Source organism: Bufo gargarizans, chromosome 3 (genome assembly GCF_014858855.1).
Source record: "Bufo gargarizans isolate SCDJY-AF-19 chromosome 3, ASM1485885v1, whole genome shotgun sequence".
Classification (NCBI taxonomy): domain Eukaryota; kingdom Metazoa; phylum Chordata; class Amphibia; order Anura; family Bufonidae; genus Bufo; species Bufo gargarizans.
In genome coordinates this window covers 43,798,064-43,822,061 of record NC_058082.1, presented here as the reverse complement: position 1 = coordinate 43,822,061, position 23,998 = coordinate 43,798,064, and the positions used below count along the sequence as shown (strand labels likewise).

At 43.5% G+C, this 23,998-nt stretch overlaps 1 protein-coding gene across 1 annotated transcript in view; it reads left to right on the top strand.

The window, feature by feature from the left end:
• TENM4 (teneurin transmembrane protein 4) overlaps positions 1–23,432 on the top strand; it is a 209,140-nt gene extending 185,708 nt beyond the window's left edge. The window contains exons 21-28 of the mRNA XM_044285413.1: positions 3,834–3,988; positions 6,878–7,755; positions 10,233–10,405; positions 11,172–11,407; positions 11,621–11,917; positions 12,146–13,760; positions 15,749–15,891; positions 19,861–23,432. Coding sequence (XP_044141348.1) covers positions 3,834–3,988; positions 6,878–7,755; positions 10,233–10,405; positions 11,172–11,407; positions 11,621–11,917; positions 12,146–13,760; positions 15,749–15,891; positions 19,861–20,619 — 4,256 coding nt within the window. The 3' untranslated portion in view covers positions 20,620–23,432. The remainder of the gene's footprint in view (positions 1–3,833; positions 3,989–6,877; positions 7,756–10,232; positions 10,406–11,171; positions 11,408–11,620; positions 11,918–12,145; positions 13,761–15,748; positions 15,892–19,860) is intronic.
• The last annotated feature ends 566 nt before the right edge of the window (positions 23,433–23,998 follow it).

Below are 23,998 nucleotides of genomic sequence, written 5' to 3'. Positions count from 1 at the left end.
GTAGAATTACACGTTTCAAATTTTTATTTCCAAAGGGAATGGTTTTTAGGAATAAGTTATCGTCGTCGCAGTGAACCGTGAAGCAGACCCGGAGCCCAAAGTTCTGTGGATTAAGGAACTTGATATCACCCAACCCTGTTCTGTGTCACTCCTCATCCAGTGCGGGGCAATTAATAGACCGCTGGTCCCTTGTAAATTTATAAATCTAATTATTACATTATTTAAAGGGCCCGGACTGAAGGCGTATGGGTCTCCTAATGCGTTCTAAAGCTGTCAGCGGTAAAGAGACTCGGGGAGGGTTTTGTACTTTTTTTATGGCCGGAATCGGTAAATCCTTTTCCAGCCATTTAACATCTGCTTTGTAGGATCGCAAATTAGGGCAACGACGGATTACACGGCTACATCAGATGCAGCAGAGTTTGGAAAGGATTGCAGGATATTTCCTCGTAGAGTGCCATATTACAGACCTAATGACTGGTGCTGTGTCCATAAAAGATGCACAAGACATCCCCGTTGACTTCCAGGCTGGTCGTAGACTTATAGTCTACTCAAGACTATGGAGAAGTCTACGCAACACTGTGGACATTCTGGCAGATATCGTTAAGGGGATTGGTCTATGTTGTTAACATGAGACCCTAATGGTGATGTGCCGTGTTTCTATCGGCTTATATCAGAGCCTTCCATACAGTGGGAAATCTTCCCGATGTATATGTCTGACTGAAGTCTCCACCATGATGTGAATAGAACCTGAGGTGCTGAAGAACATCCTTGGCTTTCTAGGTGTTAGAGTGGTTATGGGAAGGGTTGAAGTTCACTCTTAGGGCTCTTTCACACAAGCGGATGCCGTGCGTGGAATCCGCTGTGTGAAAGAGAGCCAAGCCCCGCTCCGGACAGCAGAGATACGGAGCATTAACATGACTGATAATGCTCTGTGCCTCTCTGTGACCTTTTTGCTACAAAATCACGGTGACAACTTTATCTCACTGTGATTTTATAGTAAAAAGATCACAGAGATGCACGGAGCATTATCAGTCATGTTAATGCTCCGTGTCTCTGCTGTCCGGAACGGGGCTTGGCTGTCTTTCACGCAGCGGATTCCACGCGCGGCATCCGCTCGTGTGAAAGATCCCTTAGGCTCTGTTGGTTGGGATTAAAGGGAATGTAGTGCCCATATTACTTTTTACTAAGCAAGACCAGATAGGAAGACCCGTTATTTTTTCTCGAATCTGTTTTTAATTTCTGACTGTAGATTTTTTTTTTTTTTTTTCTGTACAGATTTTCATCTTGCCTGAGCTGCTGGTTACAGCATTTAGAGAGATGCACTACAGAAGCCATATGGACCATAGATAGATGTTCATTGATTTGTATGGGCGAGTGTTGTGTGCATGCTTTGTGACCTTTGCAGAGGTCAATTTGCAGAGAGGGAGAGGAGTTGAGCACCTATTGTTAATGGTGGATAATATATATATATATATATATATATATATATATATATATATATATATATACACACTCTGTGTATATATAGGTGTAACCAATCATTGTGATCCTGTCTGTAATGATGAGATGACTTCTAAGAAGTGATCTCTATACAGCAGGATGTGTCGGCCAGCTGTGGGGCTCAGTGGCCAGTGTGAGAGTTGCAGGATTTTAGGTATCTGCCCAGAGTCCTCCAAACACTGCATATTTTTGCCCCATATATCTGTTCTCCACATCAGCACTTTCCTTCCCCTGCTCTCGGCATCGCTGCATCCTGGCAGGATGTTTACATGTGAAACTTCGTGTTTTCACCAACTTCCTGCTGGGTTTTCCAACCAATCCCAGCATGCTTTTCTCTGTAATGTTTCACAGGGCTTGCTCTGCCTAAGTAACATGGAGAGCGGAGATGTAGGGGTCATGACTGCTGCAGAAAGAACAGCATGGCAGGCAGATGATGCTGAGAATAGGAGAAGGAAAGTGCTGACATGAGAGATAGGTATGTGGGGCAAAAATATTCAGTGTTTTAGGAAGATTAAAATAAAAACCTTCATTATGAAACCGCAGAACCCCTTTTTAAGGCTTTTTTATTTTATTTTATTTTTTAAATTGTCTCAACGTACAAAATTGGATTAACATAATAGGTCATTTTCTGATGGCACATTCCCTTTTAAGACCACTAATGCACAGTACTATAAATGGTTACTAATAGTTGCAAGGAGACCCTGGTGTAGGTCACTCTACGTTCTCCATTCCTTTGAGTTAAATCCTTTAGTTTTGCTGTTTGTGAGAGATAAATGTTATTTTTACATTAATCTTTGTTAGTAACATATCTTATGTGCGGCTTGGAACGTGAAGGAATTATTTATCAAGTGATAGCTGGTGATGCACATAAAAAAACACCCACCACATGGAAGCTCCTGCTGCTTCCGAGCACGCTGCCGAAATGTGTCGGGAGGATTATCGGAGGTTTGCGGAGGGCATATGACAACATGTAGGCCTCATCTCTTCACACCGTCATCTCGGTGTTTAATTAGAATCTCAGCTCTGCACGCCGGGTGGGGTAATCACTAGCACTTGAAGTTACATCTTCGTGTTGGACTGAATCTCATGCTCGGCATTGATGAGAGCTTCGTACACACGCTGTCATCTTCTTTCAGGGAGCTTTTAAAGGGACATGAGCGAAGTCAGGATGTGCGGTAGAGCATGACTAAAGGCTGCAAGTAAAATCAAGAATACAAGATCTCAATATCGAGCAGATGTCTTATTTGTATCATCACTGGAAGTTATTACGAGGAACTGGTCACATGTAGAGGGATATGGTGACCCTATTGTAGTCGTATCCTATGGTTTTGTACAATGTTCATGTCCGTGGGTCAGACAGTCAAATATGATTTCCATTGAGATGCGATATCCATTGACCATCTTATATTATTTCCATTGACTTCCAATAACCATCTATATGATTTCTAAGACTTTCATTCACCTGTATAAACCTCATCCTATATCGTTTCCTTTGACTCCCTTTACTGTTACATATAATTTCATTGACCACCATGTATGATTTCCGTTGACTTCCATTGACCATCACTTATTATTTCCATTGACGATTACATATGGTTTCCATTGACTTGCATTGACCAATACCTATGACTTCTGTTGACTTCCATGGACCATCACGTATGATTTCCAGGACTTTCATTCGTCTGTATAAGTTTCATTGACTTCAGTTGACCATCACTTTTGATTTCCATGGACTTCCAAGATATATTCCTTTACCTGACTTGGTCCTGGTTGATAGGCTATCATTTTGGCAGTAGCACTAGATAGCATCATCTTGTCACTCAGCTTACAGCTAGACTCCTCAAGCATGTAGGGTGCTCCATCCTATTCGTGTCATACTACTTACACATGTAACATGATAGAAATGCTTTTTCACCAGTGTATCTCATGGTCCTTGTCCCATGGGTTATGGATGTTGGTGTCAACTGCAGCTTTTGATAAATGCTTTGGAATTTGGTGAGTCTTCCAAATGCCGTCAGGGAGAAGACCTAAATGATAGACCTAGACAGCTACTTAGTGCATGACATGCAATGCTCAGCCTACCAACATACAGTACTGTAGACCCACTTAGGCCAACCAACGATATTTTGAAGACTTTACATTGGCAAATGAGGGTGCTGAACTGTTCCCATCACATCCAGCACCCAACAGATATGGTCCTTTAGCACAAGTTCAAGGCTTCTGTAGACCAGTAGTCATTTTCTATACATTTGGAACGCATTTCGCATTAGAACTCAATGGTATCTTCACACTGTAGAAAAAGACCCCAAATTAATGTTTATCTTCTTCTCCAGGCATCACTGTGGACAAATACGGCCTCATCTACTTTGTTGATGGCACCATGATACGACGCATCGATCAAAACGGCATCATCTCCACTCTTCTTGGTTCCAACGACTTAACCTCGGCCTGGCCCTTGAGCTGTGACTCCATTATGGATATTTCACAGGTACCAGTATGCCCTTCTGTAGTATGCCCTTCTGGTAGGGGCACTATCACGAGCTGAATCCGATTAACTGGCATGGGATGTGTAACGCCCAAAATTTACAACAGCCGGGATGTAAGAGGATTTTAGTTGTATCAGATTGCAAATTAGTCACAGTTGGAGACACGCTGTGCTTTAAAGAGTTGAGGATGGAAAGACGTCGGCGTCCTCATTATAATACAGATAAACCTGCCCCGTGAAGGATGTAGATTAAGGAAAGCATTCTATCTTCTGCAGAAAGTCAACTTTTTATTTTTCTTAAGATCCAGCGGGCGTGCTTTTCACACTCGACACCATGTCTGTGAATGCCAAGCCTGATTTCTAAGTCATTCCTTCTAAAGATGTATTAAGACTTGACATCAACCTTGTCTCCCCCAAATTACCAACCCTTGGAGACTTAGACAACCTCCTTGATTAAGATTGATGGCAGTTACTGTTAAGGGGGTTGTCCAAATGTTTAATACTGATGACCTATACTCAGGATAGGTCATCAGTATGTGATCGTGCTGTTTGAAGAAGCTGTGACACTTCGGTGAGCGCCGCGGCCTCTTCCTAGGCCAGTGACATCACATTTATCGATTACGTGGCCTAGGCGCAGCTCAATTACATTCAAATGAATGGGGCTGAGCTGTGACACCAAGCATGGCCACTGGATGAGTGTGTACTTTTTAAGCTGTAAAGGAGGCCACGACGCTCACAAGAGCACTGCAGCCTCTTCAAAGAGCTGATCGACCTCTATGCTGGTAGTCAGGCCCCCATCGATCACATACTGATGACCTATCCTGAGGACCACCTCTTTAAGACCTCCATAGAATTCTGAATCTTCATTCCTATCTTCCAATCCCACCCAGAGCTGCATTGATAATTCTGCTGCTAGCTCTCAGGCTGCAGGACTGTCCGTTGTCTGCAAACCCACCTTAATTACACCTAACACTCCTACAGAAGAAGGCTTGACATTTTCTTACCCTCCTTAAGCTGAGTGGATCGGGCGCACAGGGACCTGGTCATGTGTTGCTTCTCTTCTAAAAATCCTGATTCAACCAACCTTATGTCCTGTACCAGGTTTTTCTGGCCTGGGCTATGGATGGGACATCACTTTGCTGTGGATGGGGCCAGGACTATTCCTTTCCTGGTGCAGAGGAGGTGGACACAAGAGTTTGCGCATGAACCAGGAGAGGAATAGTTCTGGTCCCGTCTACAGTCCAGGCGGGAAACCTGGATATCGTTACATGGACGGGTTCCAGAGCGGCCTATCCACGCAAATTTGGAATGCTGAGTAAATTCCAAACTTACTCCTACAAGGTTCTTATGTTTCATTAAGGTGGGTTTGCAGGACCCAATGGTTCCCAATAACCCCTTTAGGGCAGCAGCCTCTAGTTTATTGTGGTGGATATGCCACATTATAGGCAGCGAAATTCTTAGTGCAGCTGGAGATGTGACTAGAGTGCGCAATAAGTCAAAAGATTACAGTCTCTACAACTGGATTTTATCACATATTGTTTTACTGACTAGTTTCTGAGCTTTTTTATGCTTTTTATCTTAGAGGCCTGTCATCCTGGATTTTAAACCGACTTTATACTCTAATCACATCCTAAGCTGCATTCAAAAATAATCTGGCACATAACTACGCTCCAAAACATACTGATAGGTTCATTGGCTTTCCATAAAATTGTGCACATAGGTGGGACGGGGGGAGGTTTGGATTATAAACCCCATCGGGGATTGTGGGATAATGGGAGTGGTTGCGATCTGTGCAAAGTAAATACATAAAAGAAGATAAAATGTAGCACAGACTGTAATAGCGGATGTTCCTTCAAGCCTCATTGCATATGACTTGCAAGGTTCGCCCCCAGCACTAGGGGGTTCAGAGGTGATGAAATATTTAACCCGCCTGTCGTGACGAGAAATGGGGTTTAAAAATTGAAAATTCCCTTGGCTGCTGAGAGCGACCAACTGTACTTGATGGTAACGCAAAGCTGCGGTGTGAGCGTTGCTCTGAAGATTATAGCAAGCTAGGGAGCCATACATTATTAAAGAGGAAAGCGCACGCTGTAATGTTCTAATACAAGAGGGGGTAAAGTCGGCCCACGGCCAGAGGAGTGCATAATTCAGGGCTTGGCCTGGAACTCAGACAAGATGCAGACTGCCGCAGAGACGAGCTGCTTACCCAGCTGTGCCTCAGGCATCGTGTTCGGTGTGTAACACAGGACACCTCTTGGTCTTTACAGCTTAAATCTAGTACTCTAGTCACATCCAAAGCTATACTCAAAATTCTGCTGTCTTCCTATTAGATTACAGGACCTTCCATGCTGCAAAATCAAGCGCGTGTTTCTGTCAGCACAGCTGGATGGCTTCTGTGTGCTGGCCAGCAGAATATGAATGCAGCTTTGGGAGTGAATGGAGCATGAGATATGATCGCACATAAATCTGATGGATATACCAAGGAATTATGATTGTGTATGATAGGTAGTGTCTAGGTAATATCTTCTGGATCATAACCAATATGCTATTAAATTGTCTCACAAAAAAAATTAGATTGGCTTCATCTAACTCCCTTGTGACCATCTCAAGGTACTTTTGTGTTGGCCCCACTAACCTTCAGAAATGGTGGTAGATCAATTGGACAACTTCTTGGTGGGTCCAACTTGAGATACTTAAACCTTGTTTCATGATATTCTTCATCGTCTTCACTATCGTGGTCCAGACTAGCTTTGGTTTGCATCCATGGGGGTACAAATTTAACTATGACCAAGTTGCAACCTATTGCTGAACCTTTTGAGGTTCGCGAGATTGGCCCCAACTTTTTGTTACTTGGACATTTGTGGTTATTCAGTTTCTGGTTTTCTTTTCTAGGTTCGTCTTGAATGGCCGACTGACTTAGCCGTGAACCCAATGGATAACTCACTCTACGTCCTCGACAACAATGTGGTGTTGCAAATCTCTGAGAACCATCAGGTGCGCATCGTGGCAGGAAGACCGATGCATTGCCAGGTTCCTGGCATTGACCACTTCCTCCTCAGCAAGGTAGCCGTTCATGCCACCCTGGAGGCCGCCACAGCCTTAGCCGTATCGCATAATGGGATTTTGTACATTGCCGAAACTGACGACAAGAAGATCAACAGGATTCGGCAGGTCACTACCAATGGTGAGATCTCCTTGGTTGCTGGAGCTCCAAGCGGTTGTGATTGTAAGAATGATGCCAGCTGTGAATGCTTCTCAGGAGATGATGGCTATGCCAAAGATGCAAAGTTGAACTCGCCGTCTTCTCTCGCCGTGTGTGCCGATGGGGACTTGTATGTGGCCGATCTCGGAAATATACGGATACGTTTCATCCGTACCAATAAACCCTTCCTCAACAGTCAGAACATGTATGAAGTGTCCTCTCCCATTGACCAGGAGTTGTACTTATTCGACACAACTGGCCGACACCTCTACACTCAGAGCCTGACCACTGGAGATTATCTCTACAACTTTACCTACACTGGGGATGGAGATATTACCCTCATCACAGATAACAATGGGAATACCCTCAACATAAGGCGGGATTCCACTGGCATGCCGCTCTGGTTGGTGGTACCTGATGGACAAGTCTTCTGGTTGACCATTGGCACCAACAGTGCTCTTAAGAGTGTGTCCGAACAGGGGAATGAGCTGGCCATGATGACGTACCATGGGAATTCTGGTCTTCTAGCCACCAAAAGCAATGAGAACGGCTGGACAACATTCTACGAGTAAGTATGAACCCAACTAACCTCAGTGTGGATCTATTTCCACCTCAGATTGCTAAACTTCTCTAAGTCATCATCTGTCCATTTCCACAAACTTCTACTCAGTGCTGTACTTTGGTCCCTTAGTCATCTGTTAATTGGCCATTACATCTCCCATAGGGGTTGCTACCCCATTGTCTCATTGACTCTTGTAGGGCATCTATCAGCAGGATCAACCCTATTAAACAAGCCATAATGCCTGGTAGGGCTGACCCTTCTGGATAAAAACATACCTATCTTCCCTCAATCCGTAGCTGTGTTTTGTTTAGTTTTTTAATTATGCAAATTAGGACTTAAATGCACCACAGGGCTGGTCTTAGCCTCTGGTTGCTTCCTTAGCTCCTTCACTCAACTCCACTGGACACTCCCTTTTTCAAGTAGATGCCAGGATCTGTCAATCAAGTGGAGAGGGAGTGTACTGAGTGTACGAAGGTACACTTAGTGGCTAAGGCCCACCCCTTGGTGCACTTATCCCTAATTTGCTTATTTTAAAAACCCTTATTCCTTCTAAATGCATCCTCAGATCAAGGGACGAAAGGTATGTTTTTGATTAGCAGGGTCAGCCCTACCAGGCATGGCTGATTTAATAGGGTTGATACTATTGACCAATGCCCTTTAAATGAAAAATCTGCATAGCTTTGTAAGAAATGGCCAAGCATGGCTGGATTATAGGGAGGCCCCAAGTGACGGCCCTTTGCTGAAGAGGTGGTGACCTCTCTTGAAGTCTGAGTGTTTAGGATGTCTACATACTCCCATAGACTTATGTGGAGAAGGCCATGTGTCACCACCATATTTGGCTGTAATGTGGTATCCACGCCCCACAAGTAGGATGGGGGCCCTCACCAAATTTTTTGCTCAAGAGGTCTCCACCAGCCTTGGAGGGGTTCTCTGCTTTGGACAATCCTTACTTGTTAGAAAGGTCTCTTGAAAATAAGCTGTTCACAAAGTGTCCTCCTTCTGAGATCCCCACCGATCGGCTGTGATCTTTGGGAAAACCCAGCAGTAAGTATCTGATTTCTCTGCAGCGCCACCACAAGGGAAATCAAGTATTGCACACTGTCCATTCATATCAATAGGCAGCCTGTATTGAGAGGGAGAAACTCTTTATAGGGTGTAGGAAAACAGGTTTTCCAAAGTAGACAATCCTTTTGGTTGAGCTGGATGACAACCACTGTATAAGCGATAAAAGTGGCCCTATTTGTTGTCACCTAGATCAAGTGAGGGATGCTTTTGATTTTAGGTAGAAAAAAATGTTTTTTAACTCGACCTGCGAGGTCAGATGCCTTCCAACCATTTTATAGGAGCTTGAAATGTGCTTCACACTACGTGGCTGTAAATCACCAGCGTGAAGGATTATTGTACTTTACTTGGGGGAGAAAACATTTTTTGGTCTTAAGTTAAAATCTAAGAGCGTGGCAACATAAATTATCGAGCGGCTCGGAAAGAAAGAGCCGTTTCTAAATGTAATTCTGCCAATATTAAATTGGCTACAAACATGCGGGGTCAGATTTTTCCATTTGAAGCTATTTCTAGTAGGATGACAATTGACGGGTGGCATTGAAAGCCAGAAATTAGATTGGGTGGGGGGGAGTGGGGGTTCTGCTCACAGTAATTGAAAGCTCACATAAAGGAAAGATTTTATTCGGCTCTCCACACAAAGGAGAAGAGAAAATATGTTCCCCATTGTGCACACGATCAGAAAAGCAACTTAGAAAAAAACAAAAAATTGTCCAATAGAAACGGGGATAAGCGTTTTTCAGGTCTCCTACACCTTCAGAAGATGATCGGCTAAGACAGCAGGTCCTTAAGATGATAGAAATCTTCAGGGTGACACCCCAGCGCTCTCTCTTCTACTGTGTGTCAGTCTAGACTGCAGTTCTGGCATTCTATTCTCGATTACTGAAGCAGTTTATATCACAACTGGGTGCTGATTGTTTCATATGGACGTCACCTCTGCTTTCTACCTGCCCTTGTTTATCTACACGGGGCTCGATGTGTGGTGTTAGATCTCAGTGCACAGCGTCCCACCTCGCAAGGTGCTGAGGTACTGCCAGCAGCCATTAGCACTGACGATCGTCGGCAGCAGCTTCAGTTATTATTGGCACAGTTTACATGTTTTTCTTCTCGACCTGGTTAGTAAATAGGATAATATTGTTTACACGTTAGCCTAGATTTATTTTTTCTATAAATGCTACGTGACAAAATTAGGGATGGGTGTGCATTCGCTTTTTTTTTTATTTTGATTTTAGTTAATTTTTTTGTTTCCATTTTTTATTTTGTTTTTCTTGTTTTATTCTAAAGTTATTTTATTTAAAAAAAAAAAATATTTCCCTTTTTTTGTTTTTAGTCACCAGTGTCTAGCAATATCACACATGTTCTATTCCAGAACTAGAAAGTTTCTCACTTTATGACCATTGTGTTACTGTGCCTCTCGTTTTCAGGTATGACAGTTTCGGCCGCCTGACCAATGTCACGTTCCCCACGGGGCAGGTGAGCAGCTTCCGCAGCGACACAGACAGCTCGGTCCACGTCCAGGTGGAGAAGTCAAATAAAGAGGATGTGACCATAACGACCAACCTGTCTGCGTCTGGAGCTTTCTACACGCTGCTGCAAGGTAAGTTGTGCCTAGTCATGGCCAGAACAGCTTAAACGGATGTAGCAGCGCCGAGGTGATCATTGAGCTCTCGTTAACGCATCTAGATTACAATGCAGTAAGATAACCTGCAGTCCTATGCAAAGCGTTGTGCAATGCATTGTAAGATCTGGTTGTTCAAGGTGATAAACTCCATCTTACTTTATCTAGCAGACTAGACTCTACTCTGCCGGTTTTGACAAATTAGGCTCAGTAAGACTGACTCTACTCAGCTGGACATCACTAATTGAACCCGGACAAGCTCCCTCACTCAGCCCGGCCCGACAAGCCCCCTCGGCTGGGCATGACGAGCCCACTCGCTCGCCCCGACAATCCCCCTCGGCTGGGCATGACGAGCGCCCTCGCTGGACTGGGCATGATGAGCCCACTCACTCACCCCGACAAGCCCCCTCGGCTGGGCATGACTAGCGCCCTCGCTGGACTGGGCAGGACTAGCCCACTCACTCGCCCCGACAAGCCCCCTCGGCTGGGCATGACAAGCCCACTCACTCGCCCCGACAATCCCCCTCGGCTGGGCATGATGAGCGCCCTCGCTGGACTGGGCATGACTAGCCCACTCACTCACCCCGACAAGCCCCCTCGGCTGGGCATGACTAGCGCCCTCGCTGGACTGGGCATGACTAGCCCACTCACTCGCCCCGACAAGACCCCTCGGCTGGGCATGACTACATTCAACATTTTTCCTGTTTGGTGTATTTCAATTTAACCAAAACGCTTTTTTTTTTAGATCAAGTGAGGAACAGTTATTACATCGGGGCCGACGGGTCCCTAAGGCTCATTCTAGCCAATGGTATGGAAGTCTCCCTTCAGACAGAACCTCACCTTCTCGCTGGTACAGTGAACCCCACCGTCAGCAAACGCAACGTGACCCTGCCTATAGACAATGGCCTCAATCTGGTAGAGTGGAGACAGCGCAAGGAGCAGGCACGGGGGCAGGTCACCGTTTTTGGACTCCGTCTGAGGGTAAATAATGTTTTTCCTAACTTTTAGTCATTGTACCGACTGGAATTAATTGGTTTCCTTCTTTTGAACATTCATATAAATGGAAGTGTGTCTGGTTATGTATCTGTGTTGAAATGCCCACTTCGATGTAATACGAGACTGGTTACGGCTAGGTGCGGTGGGTCGGTTATACTTTAATATAGTAAGAATAAAACATTTTTTATATACTTATAGGTACACAATAGAAATCTGCTGTCTTTGGATTTCGATCGCGTCACAAGGACCGAGAAGATCAATGATGACCACCGGAAGTTCACCCTGAGGATCCTATACGACCACGCCGGTAGACCCAGCCTCTGGTCTCCATCCAATGGCCTAAGTGGAGTAAATGTGACTTATTCTGCTGGAGGTCATGTAGCAGGAATTCAGAGAGGAACTATGTCCGAACGAATGGAGTATGACCAAGCTGGAAGAATCACATCCAGGACCTTTGCTGATGGGAAGTCATGGACCTATACTTACCTTGAGAAGGTATGTAACCTTTTCAGTTTTTGAATGCTCAGGGTGTAACCACCGTGTAGAGTGCGTCAATGGGATGGTGACGCCATAGAAATCAAAAATTTTGAAAACAAATTTAAAAATCTTACTTCAGATGTTAAATTTTAAAAAATAAATGTAAAAATTTACGGTAATTTTCAAAATACATTTAAAAAAATTTGAAACTTGCATAACATTCACCAATTTCTTTTTCTTTTGCAGTCCATGGTGTTGCTACTTCATAGCCAGAGACAGTACATCTTTGAATTCGACAAAAACAACCGCCTATCTTCTGTCACTATGCCAAATGTGGCTCGACAAACCTTGGAGACCATCCGCTCTATAGGATACTATCGAAATATTTACCGACCTCCTGAGGGCAATGCCTCCGTTATCCAGGACTTTTCTGAGGAAGGACACATGTTGCAAACTCTTTACATGGGTACAGGAAGACGTATAATTTACAAATATGGCAAACTGTCAAAACTTGCCGAGATCTTGTACGACACTACCAAGATAGCGTTCATGTATGATGATACTGCTGGCATGTTGAAGACGGTCAACTTGCAAAATGATGGATTTACATGCACAATTCGTTTCCGGCAGATTGGGCCTCTGATTGATCGTCAGATTTTCCGATTTACCGAGGAAGGAATGGTCAATGCCAGATTTGATTATAACTATGACAACAGTTTTCGGGTGACCAGTATGCAGGCCGTCATCAACGAGACACCACTGCCCATTGACTTGTACAGGTATGATGATGTATCCGGCAAAACGGAGCAATTCGGCAAATTTGGAGTTATTTATTATAATATCAACCAGATCATCACCACGGCGGTCATGACCCATAAAAAACAGTTTGACACCTACGGGCGAGTACGGGAATTGCAGTATGAAATATTCAGATCTATGATGTTTTGGATGATGTTGCAATATGACAACATGGGTCGAGTGGTGAAAAAGGAGCTGAAGGTCGGACCCTATGCAAACTCCACGAGATACACCTATGAATATGACAGCGATGGGCAGTTACAGACAGTCTTTGTCAATGACAAACAGCAATGGAGATACAATTATGACCTGAACGGAAATTTGCATTTGTTAAATCCAGGAAACAGCATCCGCCTTATGCCGCTCAGATATGATTTGAGGGACCGGATAACTAGACTGGGAGATGTTCAGTATCGGTTGGATGAAGACGGCTTCCTCAAGCAGAGAGGGAGCGATATGTTCGAATACAGCTCTGCCGGTCTTCTTGTGAAGGCTTATAATAAAATCAGCGGGTGGAGCATTAAGTATCGATATGATGGTCTTGGAAGGAGAATTTCCCGAAAGACCAACAATGGTCAACATTTACAGTTCTTCTATGCTGACCTTGCTAACCCTACTAGGATCACACATTTCTACAACCATTCTAGCTCTGAGATAGCCTCTCTTTATTACGACCTACAAGGCCATCTCTTTGCCATGGAACTAAGCAGTGGGGATGAGTTTTACATTGCCTGTGACAACATTGGTACTCCCATGGCGGTCTTCACTGGTTCTGGACTTATGATCAAACAAATTCTTTACACTGCCTACGGTGAAATCTACCTGGACTCAAACCCTAACTTTCAGCTTATTATAGGCTACCATGGTGGACTCTTTGACCCTCTCACTAAGCTCATCCACATGGGTCGTCGGGAGTATGATGTGCTAGCTGGTCGATGGACCAGTCCTGACCATGATGTTTGGAAGCAGCTTAGCACCACCAACATAATGCCCTTCAACCTGTACATGTTTAAAAACAATAACCCTGTGAGCCGATCCCAGGATACAAAGTGCTATATGACCGGTAAGTACTGTAGAATCACTTGACCCCCAATACCATTTCTTCTTTTTATGAGCTTAGATTTGACTAGTCTAAAACAGCAAGAGGTGGAACATGGACCTATGAGGTGGCTTTATATTTTTTTTAAGGTGTCCTACTGACTAGGGACATAAGTCAAGTTCTCTATAACTGTTAAATGCATGACTCTTCTAAAAAAATAAAAATAAACATGCTTTGAACCAACCAGATTTGCACCATGCTTGAGTCTGTAGCTTGTCCTCTAGTTGTTGAAGTGTAGAGGAGAGCATGAATTTTTTTGAAGGCATCTTGATATAGAAGTTTCTTGTGATGCTATACCCAGAACTAGATTTCAGACTTTGACCACTTTTGCGTTCATTCTCCATCTCTGGTCCAAAGTGCATTGATGAAATGGAAAGATGCAGATAATTCGGTATGACCGTCAACTGCTAACAACTAATCAGTGGAAATTTTACATTTTAAGAACTTTTCATCTACAAATGTTTTTGTTTTCGGGTCAGTGATCCTCCAATTTTTCATTTTGACTCCCAAATTAGATGGTTCTTAATGGGATGCATGATATATCTAATACCTTTAGTCTTCTTTTTCCAACAGGCTGCCTAAGGCTGGTCATAATATATTTTCTTTAACAATATTAGGGTGCGTTTCGACATAGGATGGCACTAAATATTCATTTTTGTAATTGCAGATATTCGGCAATATATTTTTCAAACATCCCGAAATAGCTCAGTTTGACCAACTGTGCCAGTGGCTTAAATTCCCCAGTTTTTGTTATCCAAAAATAAGGATTACCCCCTCCACCAAAAATAATAAATAATACTGCAGTGCCGCTAATGACCACTAGATTTCAACCATTTAAATTTATACACAACTTAAAAACATGAATTTGCTGTAATTAATATTTCAGATATATCCAGTATAATAAATATGGACACATTAGAATAATGGCGGAATTGCATACTGGAAGGTCAAGTGATTTTTAACCCTTCCCGTTCTTCTAACTTCTACGTTTTGCAGGCTGGCAGTTAATTAAATGTGGCATTTGATCATGACCTCGGCCTTCTGGTTCCTTTTTCAAGGGCGTTAATAAAAAGCGCCTCATGATGTGATTGATTATTGTACTGGGAGTCTTTGTTCCAGTAACGGTGGAAGAAATTGTTCAGGAGAAGGCAGGCCGTTGTTGGGATTAACCATCCATGTACGTTGCAGATGTTGCTGCTGCCGGCTCTCACATCTGCTTCATTACGGCCTTTGCTGCAGTGACATCAAAACGCAGTAAATTTCCGAACCATATCACAGCGTGTACTTAAAGGACTCGTCCGCATTTCCATAACATGTCACCGTTGTAATCAACATAACGTGTTGAGAAAATTTGCACATGCTTTGTATTATTTATCTTGTACTGATTTCCAGTCATCTCCTGTTTTCTTCTACACTTGGATCCAACGTGAAAGTAAAGCTTCTGTTGGTGACCACCTAGTATGGATCCACATTGTCATGTGACCTAACAGCTTAGCTGTAACTATGTAACTGTCTGTTGAGCTCTCACAATGCACCGGAAGAATTCTTACTATAGCCCTTTCTAAAACAAGTGACAACTCTTCCTCCCGATCCCTCACCGCTCCCATTACTTGGTCGAGCATGCATGTGTTCTAAATGGGGAGAGGGGAGTAAGCTTGCTATGCCAGACATCTCTAGCGGGTGCTTATCTTCCCCTAAAACAAGACAATTGGCCATGTTGAAATCCAGCAGACCAGTCTTCCCTCTCCCCTGCCCCGACATCTGGGTTTTAGGGGGAAGTCGGAAATTCTAATACACAGGTAGATGGCCGAATTCGGCAGGTTTACCGGACATTAATCCAATGTATTTGACCATGATGTCACATAGAATCAGTACAAGATAAGTAAAGCAAAGGCACTCAGTTTTTTTTTTTAGGAACTCACCCATGTCTTCTTCTCTGCTCTTTGCACCAGATGTCAACAGTTGGCTGCTCACTTTCGGTTTTCAGCTGCACAACGTGATCCCCGGTTACCCCCGGCCGGACATTGATGCCATGGAGCCATCTTATGAACTGGTGAATACTCAGATGAAGACCCAGGAGTGGGATAACAGCAAGGTAATGGGTTACACCAGAGTAGAGATATTTCTGTGAAGGCTTTTTAATCTAACTGCTGTTGGTCAACGTTTCGCTAGAAATCTGGGTGGCTTCCTCAGCTCAGACAAAGGGTAGGAGTAAGTTTACCCAGCATTTATACCAGTGGGTTCACTGTAAATACCTTAGCAAATCCACCTACTGAATAACAAGACCCTAATTCGGCAAAATAGGACAGGTGCCGACTGACTCGTTAAGTTATCAACCTCTCCATTCATTCTCTGCCTGGATGCAATAGTAGGTGGTGGCCATCGCTTGTTCTCCCAGTAGAGGTGGGACTCTCACATAGTTACATAGTCAATACGGTTGAAAGAAGACATAAGTCCATCAAGTTCAACCAAGGAAGTGAGACTCCCCTGTTAGATATTTGTGGCATACAGTAGCCTGGGACAGGTTGCACTTCACAATTGCCCCTGCTTGTTCAGTGTCTGCACAAGAACCTTTTGTATTGTGGTGCATTGTGGGAGATGTAATACTTATACCACAGTAACAAAACCTCAGCTGGGAGGATGAACGTACACCTGAAATTGAGAGCAGGCAGAGACCCTGAAAACTGTAAGGGAGTCGAAACAAAAAGTATATTAGAAAGTTGCAGATATTTCATTATACGATGAGAAGCCACATTTTACTGCCTTGTCTTTATAGTGATTGGAGATTTGTTTTTTAGTTTTTTTCTGATACAAAGATCCAAATCCCCTGCATAGAGACAGGTCTAGATGATACAATTCTTGTTGTTTTTAGCCACCACTAGGGGGAGCTTACTGCATACTGGGCTATTAAAGAGTATAAACAGTATGCAGTAAGACCCTGAGCTCCCTCTAGTGGTGGTTGGAGGCAAACATCATTTTATCATTGAGCTCTGTGTCTACGCAGTAGATTTGGAGCTCTGTATCAGGAAACTTTATGCTTTTATTATATCAGACTGGATAGATTTTCTACAAACTACAGTGCATCTTCAGTTTTTTCTTGCTTCCTTTGAAAACAATGTACTTGTGCAATAGAGCTGGGCAGATTCTTCAAGGGAAGAGTTTCAAAAAGTTATATCGAAAGGTCATAGACAAAGACGAATCTCCTAAGGAAGAGAACCATCTCGCTAGCGCCACCAGTTGGAAGTGGCTCTCTATGAGTTAAAATCCGACCCTTTCACCCTAGTGAAACTCCTAAAAGATGCAAGAAGCTGGGAAGGAGGTGTCCCCCCTCCTCCACCACCTGTTCTTCTGTTCGTGCTGTCTCTTCTGCCTCCATGGTCTCCAAGGTCCCTAGTTAAAACACTTTCTCTGTGAGATTTCACACCATGCGCCTGTATCGACACGTAATGGATTTTACACTTTCAAGCGGTTACGGCTAAATGACTTTTTAATTTGGGATGCAATCAATTATGTATGTCCAAAGGCGTCCATTAGTCAGAGAGCGCGGCAGCTAACAATACCGCCAGCGTGCAAGTGTGTACTGTGCAAAGCCACAGCCGAGCTTCCAAAAATAAAAGGGAAGGGGATCTAAAAAATGTTATATACTGCAGTTTTATGTTTGGTGCTTCTGAGGGTTAGTTTTTAAAGGGCAACGCTCACAAGTGGCATGAGATGGCAGCTGTACAGGAAGGTGGTGGGCACAGTTGATCCCATATCATAGCCTAGTTCTGCCAAAGGTCGGTACAGGCGTCTTTTCCATTACTCGTTAAAGACGTATAATGCTTCGCTATGTTTCGGCAACCACATCGCACCGGAATTATGTGTTATCCATATTAGCCTACTCTCCCAAAAGAGGAGACCTCTCGGGCGGGAGGTAAGACTTGGAACCTAAATTGACCCTGGAAAAAAAGGGCCCCATGTTGTAGGTGGGGGCAACACGAGTAGGATGGGCCAACAGAAGTAGGCTGGGCCAGCAATACTGTAGTGCAGACCAAAAAACTGCCCCAGCAGAACCAGATACCGCAGTGCAGCACAAAATACCACCTCAGCAGAACCAAATACCAATAGTGCAGAACAAAATACCGCCCCAGCACAACCAAATCCTACAATGCAGCACAAAATGCTGCCCCAGCACAACCAAATACCACAATGCAGCACAAAATACCACCCCAGAAGAACCAAATATCACAATGCAGCACAAAATGCTGCCCCAGCACAACCAAATACCACAGTGCAGCACAAAATGCCGCCCCAGCACAACCAAATATCACAATACAGCACAAAATACCGCCCCAGCAAAACCAAATTTCACAATGCAGCACAAAATACAGCCCCAACAGAACCAAATACCACTGTGCAGCACAAAATACCGCCCCAGCACAACCAAATACCACAATGCAGCACAAAATGCTGCCCCAGCACAACCAAGTACCACAGTGCAGCACAAAATACCGCCCCAGCAGAACCAAATACCACAATGCCCAACCAAATACCACAGTGCAGAACACAATACCACCCCAGCAGAACCAAATACCAATAGTGCAGACGAAAATACTGCCCCAACAGAACCAAATACCACAGTGCAGCACAAAATACCCCCCCAGCACAACCAAATATCACAATTCAGCACAAAATCCCGCCCCAGCAGAATCAAATACAGACATGCAGCGCAAAATACTGCCGCCCTCACCACAGTATTCAAGTGTATCATTGTCCTGAGGATGGTAATACAGTTAAATTGCGCCTGACAGAAGTGTAAGTGCCTTATGCTTGTACATTAATGCTGACCGCATCCGATCGTTGCGTACCTGGCAGATGGGCAAGAGGAGGGGCTGGTCCCACCGGGTAATTTCCCTGTAGGGTTTATGGCAAGTCCTCCCCTAGCAAGAACCAACAGTTGCCTTGCTGTAATATAGGGGCCACTTTGACTGGCATTAATATAGGGGGCAATGTGGCTGTCACTGTTCTAGCTATTGGTGGCACTGGGGCTGTCACTCTTTTATAGGGCACTAGTGTGTCTACAAGAAGAGGTGAACCCCAACTGTTTCAGTTTCGTAAGCGTTACGTTTTCCCGGGGGTGTGTTATGTGACCCCTCTTAGCTTTACTAAATGCCTGAAAGCATCTGAACAAGCCCCTCAATCAGCTAATTTTATGGGTGTCCTACAAATGTAATACATATAGTAAGGAGGTCTCTTTAAATGAATAACCGTAGGAAAAAAACGTAAAACACTTCATCCAGAGTCAGAAGCTGCAGTGCGGCTGATCGCTCCGCAGACTCTCTGACCTTTCCATGCAGGAAAGCTTTCATCAAGCTGCTGCAAGTCCTTTTCAATGGCTCTTCAATAACTTGACACTCAGCTTGATGTTTTTGTAACTAAAAAGACTGCAGATCAATCATCCTAAAAGTCTAGTTAAAGTAGACGAGAAACAGAAAGTCTTGAGCAATTGAAAGACCGCCATCAGACGCCCCACCTACAGAGTTACAAAGCCCCATAGAAATCGGGGTGTAAAACGCGCTGTCCGTTTCTGTGCAGGTGAACTCAATATGTTATTCCATAATATCGGACATCAAGTCCCTAAAAATCATTGGCCTAAAGGGGGTTGTCCAGGATTAGAAAAATGTGGCTGCTTTCTTTCAAAAACAGCACCACACCTTTTTGCGGGCTGTGTCTACTATTACATCTCAGTTCCACTGAAAGAAATTGGGCTGAGTCGCAATGTCCCACACAATGTACTTCAGTGGAACTGAGATGTAATACCAGACACAAACCGCAAAAAGGCGTGGAGCTGTTTTTGGAAGAAAAGCAGCCAGGTTGTTTCTAATCCTGATCTTCTAATATAAGCAAATCAGTGGGGGAGGGCTTCTGCTTTAACTAGTTGCCTTACAGCCAGTCATGAAGCTGAACACCATTGGAAGCTGAAAGGGCTTGGAGTGCATTCCTTAATTTGGCAATCGTTGGAAGGGGGCTGAAATTAAAAAAAAAAAAATCTAAAATATTAACATTTTCCTTTCTTGTCTTCCAGTCAATCCTCGGCGTGCAATGCGAGGTTCAGAAGCAGCTGCAAGCATTCGTCACCTTGGAACGGTTCGACCCTGTCTACAGCTCCCCCATTGCCGGCTGTCGCTTAGAAAAAAGCAATAAGAAATTCGCCACTCTGGGCACAATCTTTGGAAAAGGGGTGAAATTTGCACTGAGAGATGGCCGCATCACCACCGACATCATTAGCGTTGCCAATGAGGATGGGAGACGTGTTGCCGCCATTTTGAACAACGCTCAGTATTTGGAGAACCTACATTTCACCATTGATGGTGTTGACACTCATTACTTTATCAAGCAAGGACCCCCAGAAAGTGACCTAACTGTTTTAGGGCTCAGCGGTGGCAGGAGAACCTTAGAGAATGGGATCAACGTAACCGTATCTCAGATCAACACTATTCTGGGTACGAGGACTAGACGATATACGGATATCCAGCTACAATACGGCACCCTGTGCCTCAACACTCGTTATGGGACCACCCTAGACGAGGAGAAAGTTCGTGTCCTGGACCTGGCCAGACAAAAGGCAGTGTCTCAGGCATGGTTCAAAGAGCAGCAGAGACTTCGAGATGGTGAGGAGGGTCTCCGAGCATGGACAGAAGGAGAAAAACAACAATTACTGAGCATGGGTCGGGTTCAGGGCTACGATGGTTATTACGTTATTTCTGTGGAGCAATATCCGGAACTCTCAGACAGCGCGAACAACATCCATTTTATGAGACAGAGTGAAATGGGCAGAAGGTGACATAGACGGTCCTTGTGTTGACTTCTTGCCAAAGACAGCTACTGTGGTGGTGGCCGCATACCCGAACTGTGTTGTAATCTAGCCTTTTTTGTAAAAAAATGAAATAAATAAAAAATGCCTAAAAAATTAATAAAAGCAAAACCGAAAAAAAAAAAATTCGACCTGGGAAAAAAAATAAGCGGTCTTGCGGTTGAACTTACAAAAAATTGCAACTTTTTAATTTTTTGTTTTTTTTTATTTTTATTTTTTAACCAATAAAGTTGGCCTTCATCACACGTGTCAGAAATGAAAAGAAGGTATTTTGCAGTAGCGTGGGATATATTTTTTTCCCCCCTCCTGAGGAATTCGAATGAGGAGTGTTGAAAACGTGACGTCGACAGGTACTCGCTTTAGATTGCGAAATCACAAAAATATGGATATCTGTGCGGAAAGTTTGTATTATCATCTCAACTCCGGAGCAGGGATCAGCGCACCTTCGCAGAAGTGGACAAAAAATAAAAAATCTCTCTTCAACGCTGACTTTTTTGAGAACTGAAATTTGCCTTGATTTTAACCAAAACTGTTCATATCATTTCCTTTGTGTCATGAGACAGTATGCGGGAGAATGGATTCATGGATTCTCTGTCCCCGATGTGTTGCTTGTGTTACATTTCAAATACGGTTGATAGTATTTTCCCTATCCCCCCAACAGGTTTGGATGAGACTTGAGGCGGCTCAACTTTTTGTGTTTAAATTTTTTCAAAAAAATAACTAAAACGGGCAAAGGGACCCAGCGATATCTAAAATTTTTATGCCTCTAAAGGACACTTTCACTTGGGGCGCAAAGTTTTTTTTTTTTTTGAGGGGGAGAGGGGGGCTCCCGGTGTAGATGTAGCTACAGGACAATGATCTTGACATAACCTAATGGTTTTCTTTAGATGGTGTCTATTTTTTATTTTCATTTTTTTATTTTTATGGTTTATGTTGAAGTGTGCTCGTAGCTGAGGCAGCAATTTTGTGATCTAGGAACCGGGGACATTAACCCTTTTGACTAGTAAAAAAAAAAAATGTCTGCCAGCACTTACATATTTGAAGGCGTTCTCGGCCGTACCTTCTTAAAGGTGCATCATCTCCTCCATCAGTCGTTGAATGTGTAACGTACATTTCATTTCACAACCATCCAGACTGTTCTTCCCTGCTGTTCTGCTAGGACTTTCTTGGACCTTGGCCAAGCAAAATGCAATTCTATTCGCGGGGTTGTGATTATTTTTTAAGTTATATATGTTTTTTATTTTTTTTTATTTAACTGACAGCTGTTAAGTTGGAAACGGATGTGTCAAGATTACTGGTTGATTCAGACTCCTTTCTAACGGAGTAGCTTTCACGAATATGTATTGTATTCTCTAATCGGTGCCCACTGATCTCCTCCAATACCAAGAGTCAGAACGGATCACGTGATCGACAGCTTTGTTTGGTCATGGGGACCATTGGTGACTACCAAGAAGCATCATATATTAAATGGCTAATATTTTTGAAAACTGTATCTTCTACCCCTTAGATTTCAACCAAAAATTTGATTGGATTCCAAAAGCAGGAAGAAGAAAAATCTTCCCTGTGGGAAATGTGTTCCTCTTCTTTCCTCTGCCGAGATTCAACCTCATTTTTGGTAAAATCAGCCAGAGCTACCTTCTTCCAAAAACAGCGCCACACCAGTTCACAGGCAGTGTGCAGTATTGCACCTAAGTACCCATTCACTTCAATGGAGAGGAGATGCAATACCAGACATAATCCATGGACAGGTGTGGGGCAGTTTCTAGAAGAAAGGAGCCCCGAATCAGGAATCTCGGCAATGTAATTAGAGCCATAGATTAGCCGTCATTGAAATGTTGCAAAAGTCACCCTTAAAGGGCAGCTCCACTTACATAAAAAATTCCTCTACTTGTCTATATCCACATTCTTGCTCATAAGAAACGATTATCACAGTTAAGTATGTTTCCCTGAGTTTGTCAAGACACCGGCAAATGAGCTTAAAAAAGAAAGCCAGTCATGTGGTCTGATCAGATGTCATGTGGTCTTTAGCTCCACCCCTAAGGACCACATGACATCAGTGCTCCATCCTAGGACTTGATGGGAGTGAATTCTGACGTAGAATGAAACGTATTTTATTTTTGAAACTTTTTTCTTTTTATTTTGGATTATTTACCGCATCCTCTGTGTTAATTTCAATCATTTCTGGAGTTGCCCTTTAAGGTACTGACAGCAACTGCTTTACTAAAGCTGCTGAAGTATTTGCTGCCCTTCCGTCAAGTTAGAGAAGGAAGTGACATATAAGGGTCTGGGGGTATTCATGTAGGTCCGAGGATCCGCTTCCTGCCCTTGTTCTACTATACAGTATTTGTCAGCTTTCTATTTCCCCGAATGTGAACTTGAGCCTGTGGTCAATAATCGACCGAGAGGAAAAAAAAAAGCCTTCACCGCCTTAATCGGTCACTTCCCTCCCTTTACTTCTAGAATTACTGCATTAAAGCCATGGGGTTTCTTCAAGGCCGGGAGCACTGAGCACAAGGCTTATGCTCTGATTTATTGAGGTTGATGGTAGATAAGGAGCGTTTGATGTGGCCACCAAATTAGCAGCTGGATCCAGTTACAAAGGAGTCTGAGCTTCCTGGAAAAAACATCTCCATGGGATGGTGACTGTGTAGATAGAAGTGTTTACCGGTTATCCCTTTACTGGTTATTCTGTGTCTTGTAAAAAAGAAAGAAAAAAAAGAAAAAACTTAGAGATGTTATTTTGTAACAAAAAAGTGAAAAATACAATAAAAATATTATAGTGATGAGAGAATAAAAGTAATTTAATAAAGAGGCAGAATCTTTTATTATTATTATTTTTATGGCACATTATTCAAATGTTTTGAAATTGGGTCTATATAAAAAAATGCCTAAAATACTCCATACATTCCTATACTCATTGCATGTCAGATTTATTCACATCATGAAATGAGATTACCATCGAAATCTCACGATGCTTAGGCTACTTTCACACTCGCGTTTTGTGCGGATCCTTCATGGACTGATCCGTTTAGATAATACAACCGCATGCATCCGTTCAGAAAGGATCCGTTTGTATTATCTTTAAGCATAGCCATGACGGATCCGTTTTCTATTGTGTCAGTGAAAATGGATCCGTCCCCGTTGACTTACATTGTGTGTCAGGACGGACCCGTTTGGCTCAATTTCATCAGACGGACACCAAAATGCTGCAAGCGGAACGGAGGCAAACTGAGCGAATCTTTTTCCATTCAGAATGCATTAGCATGCAAACTGATCCGTTTTGGACCGTTTCTGAGAGCCCTGAACGGATCTCACAAACGGGAAGGCAAAACGCCAGTGTGAAAGTAGA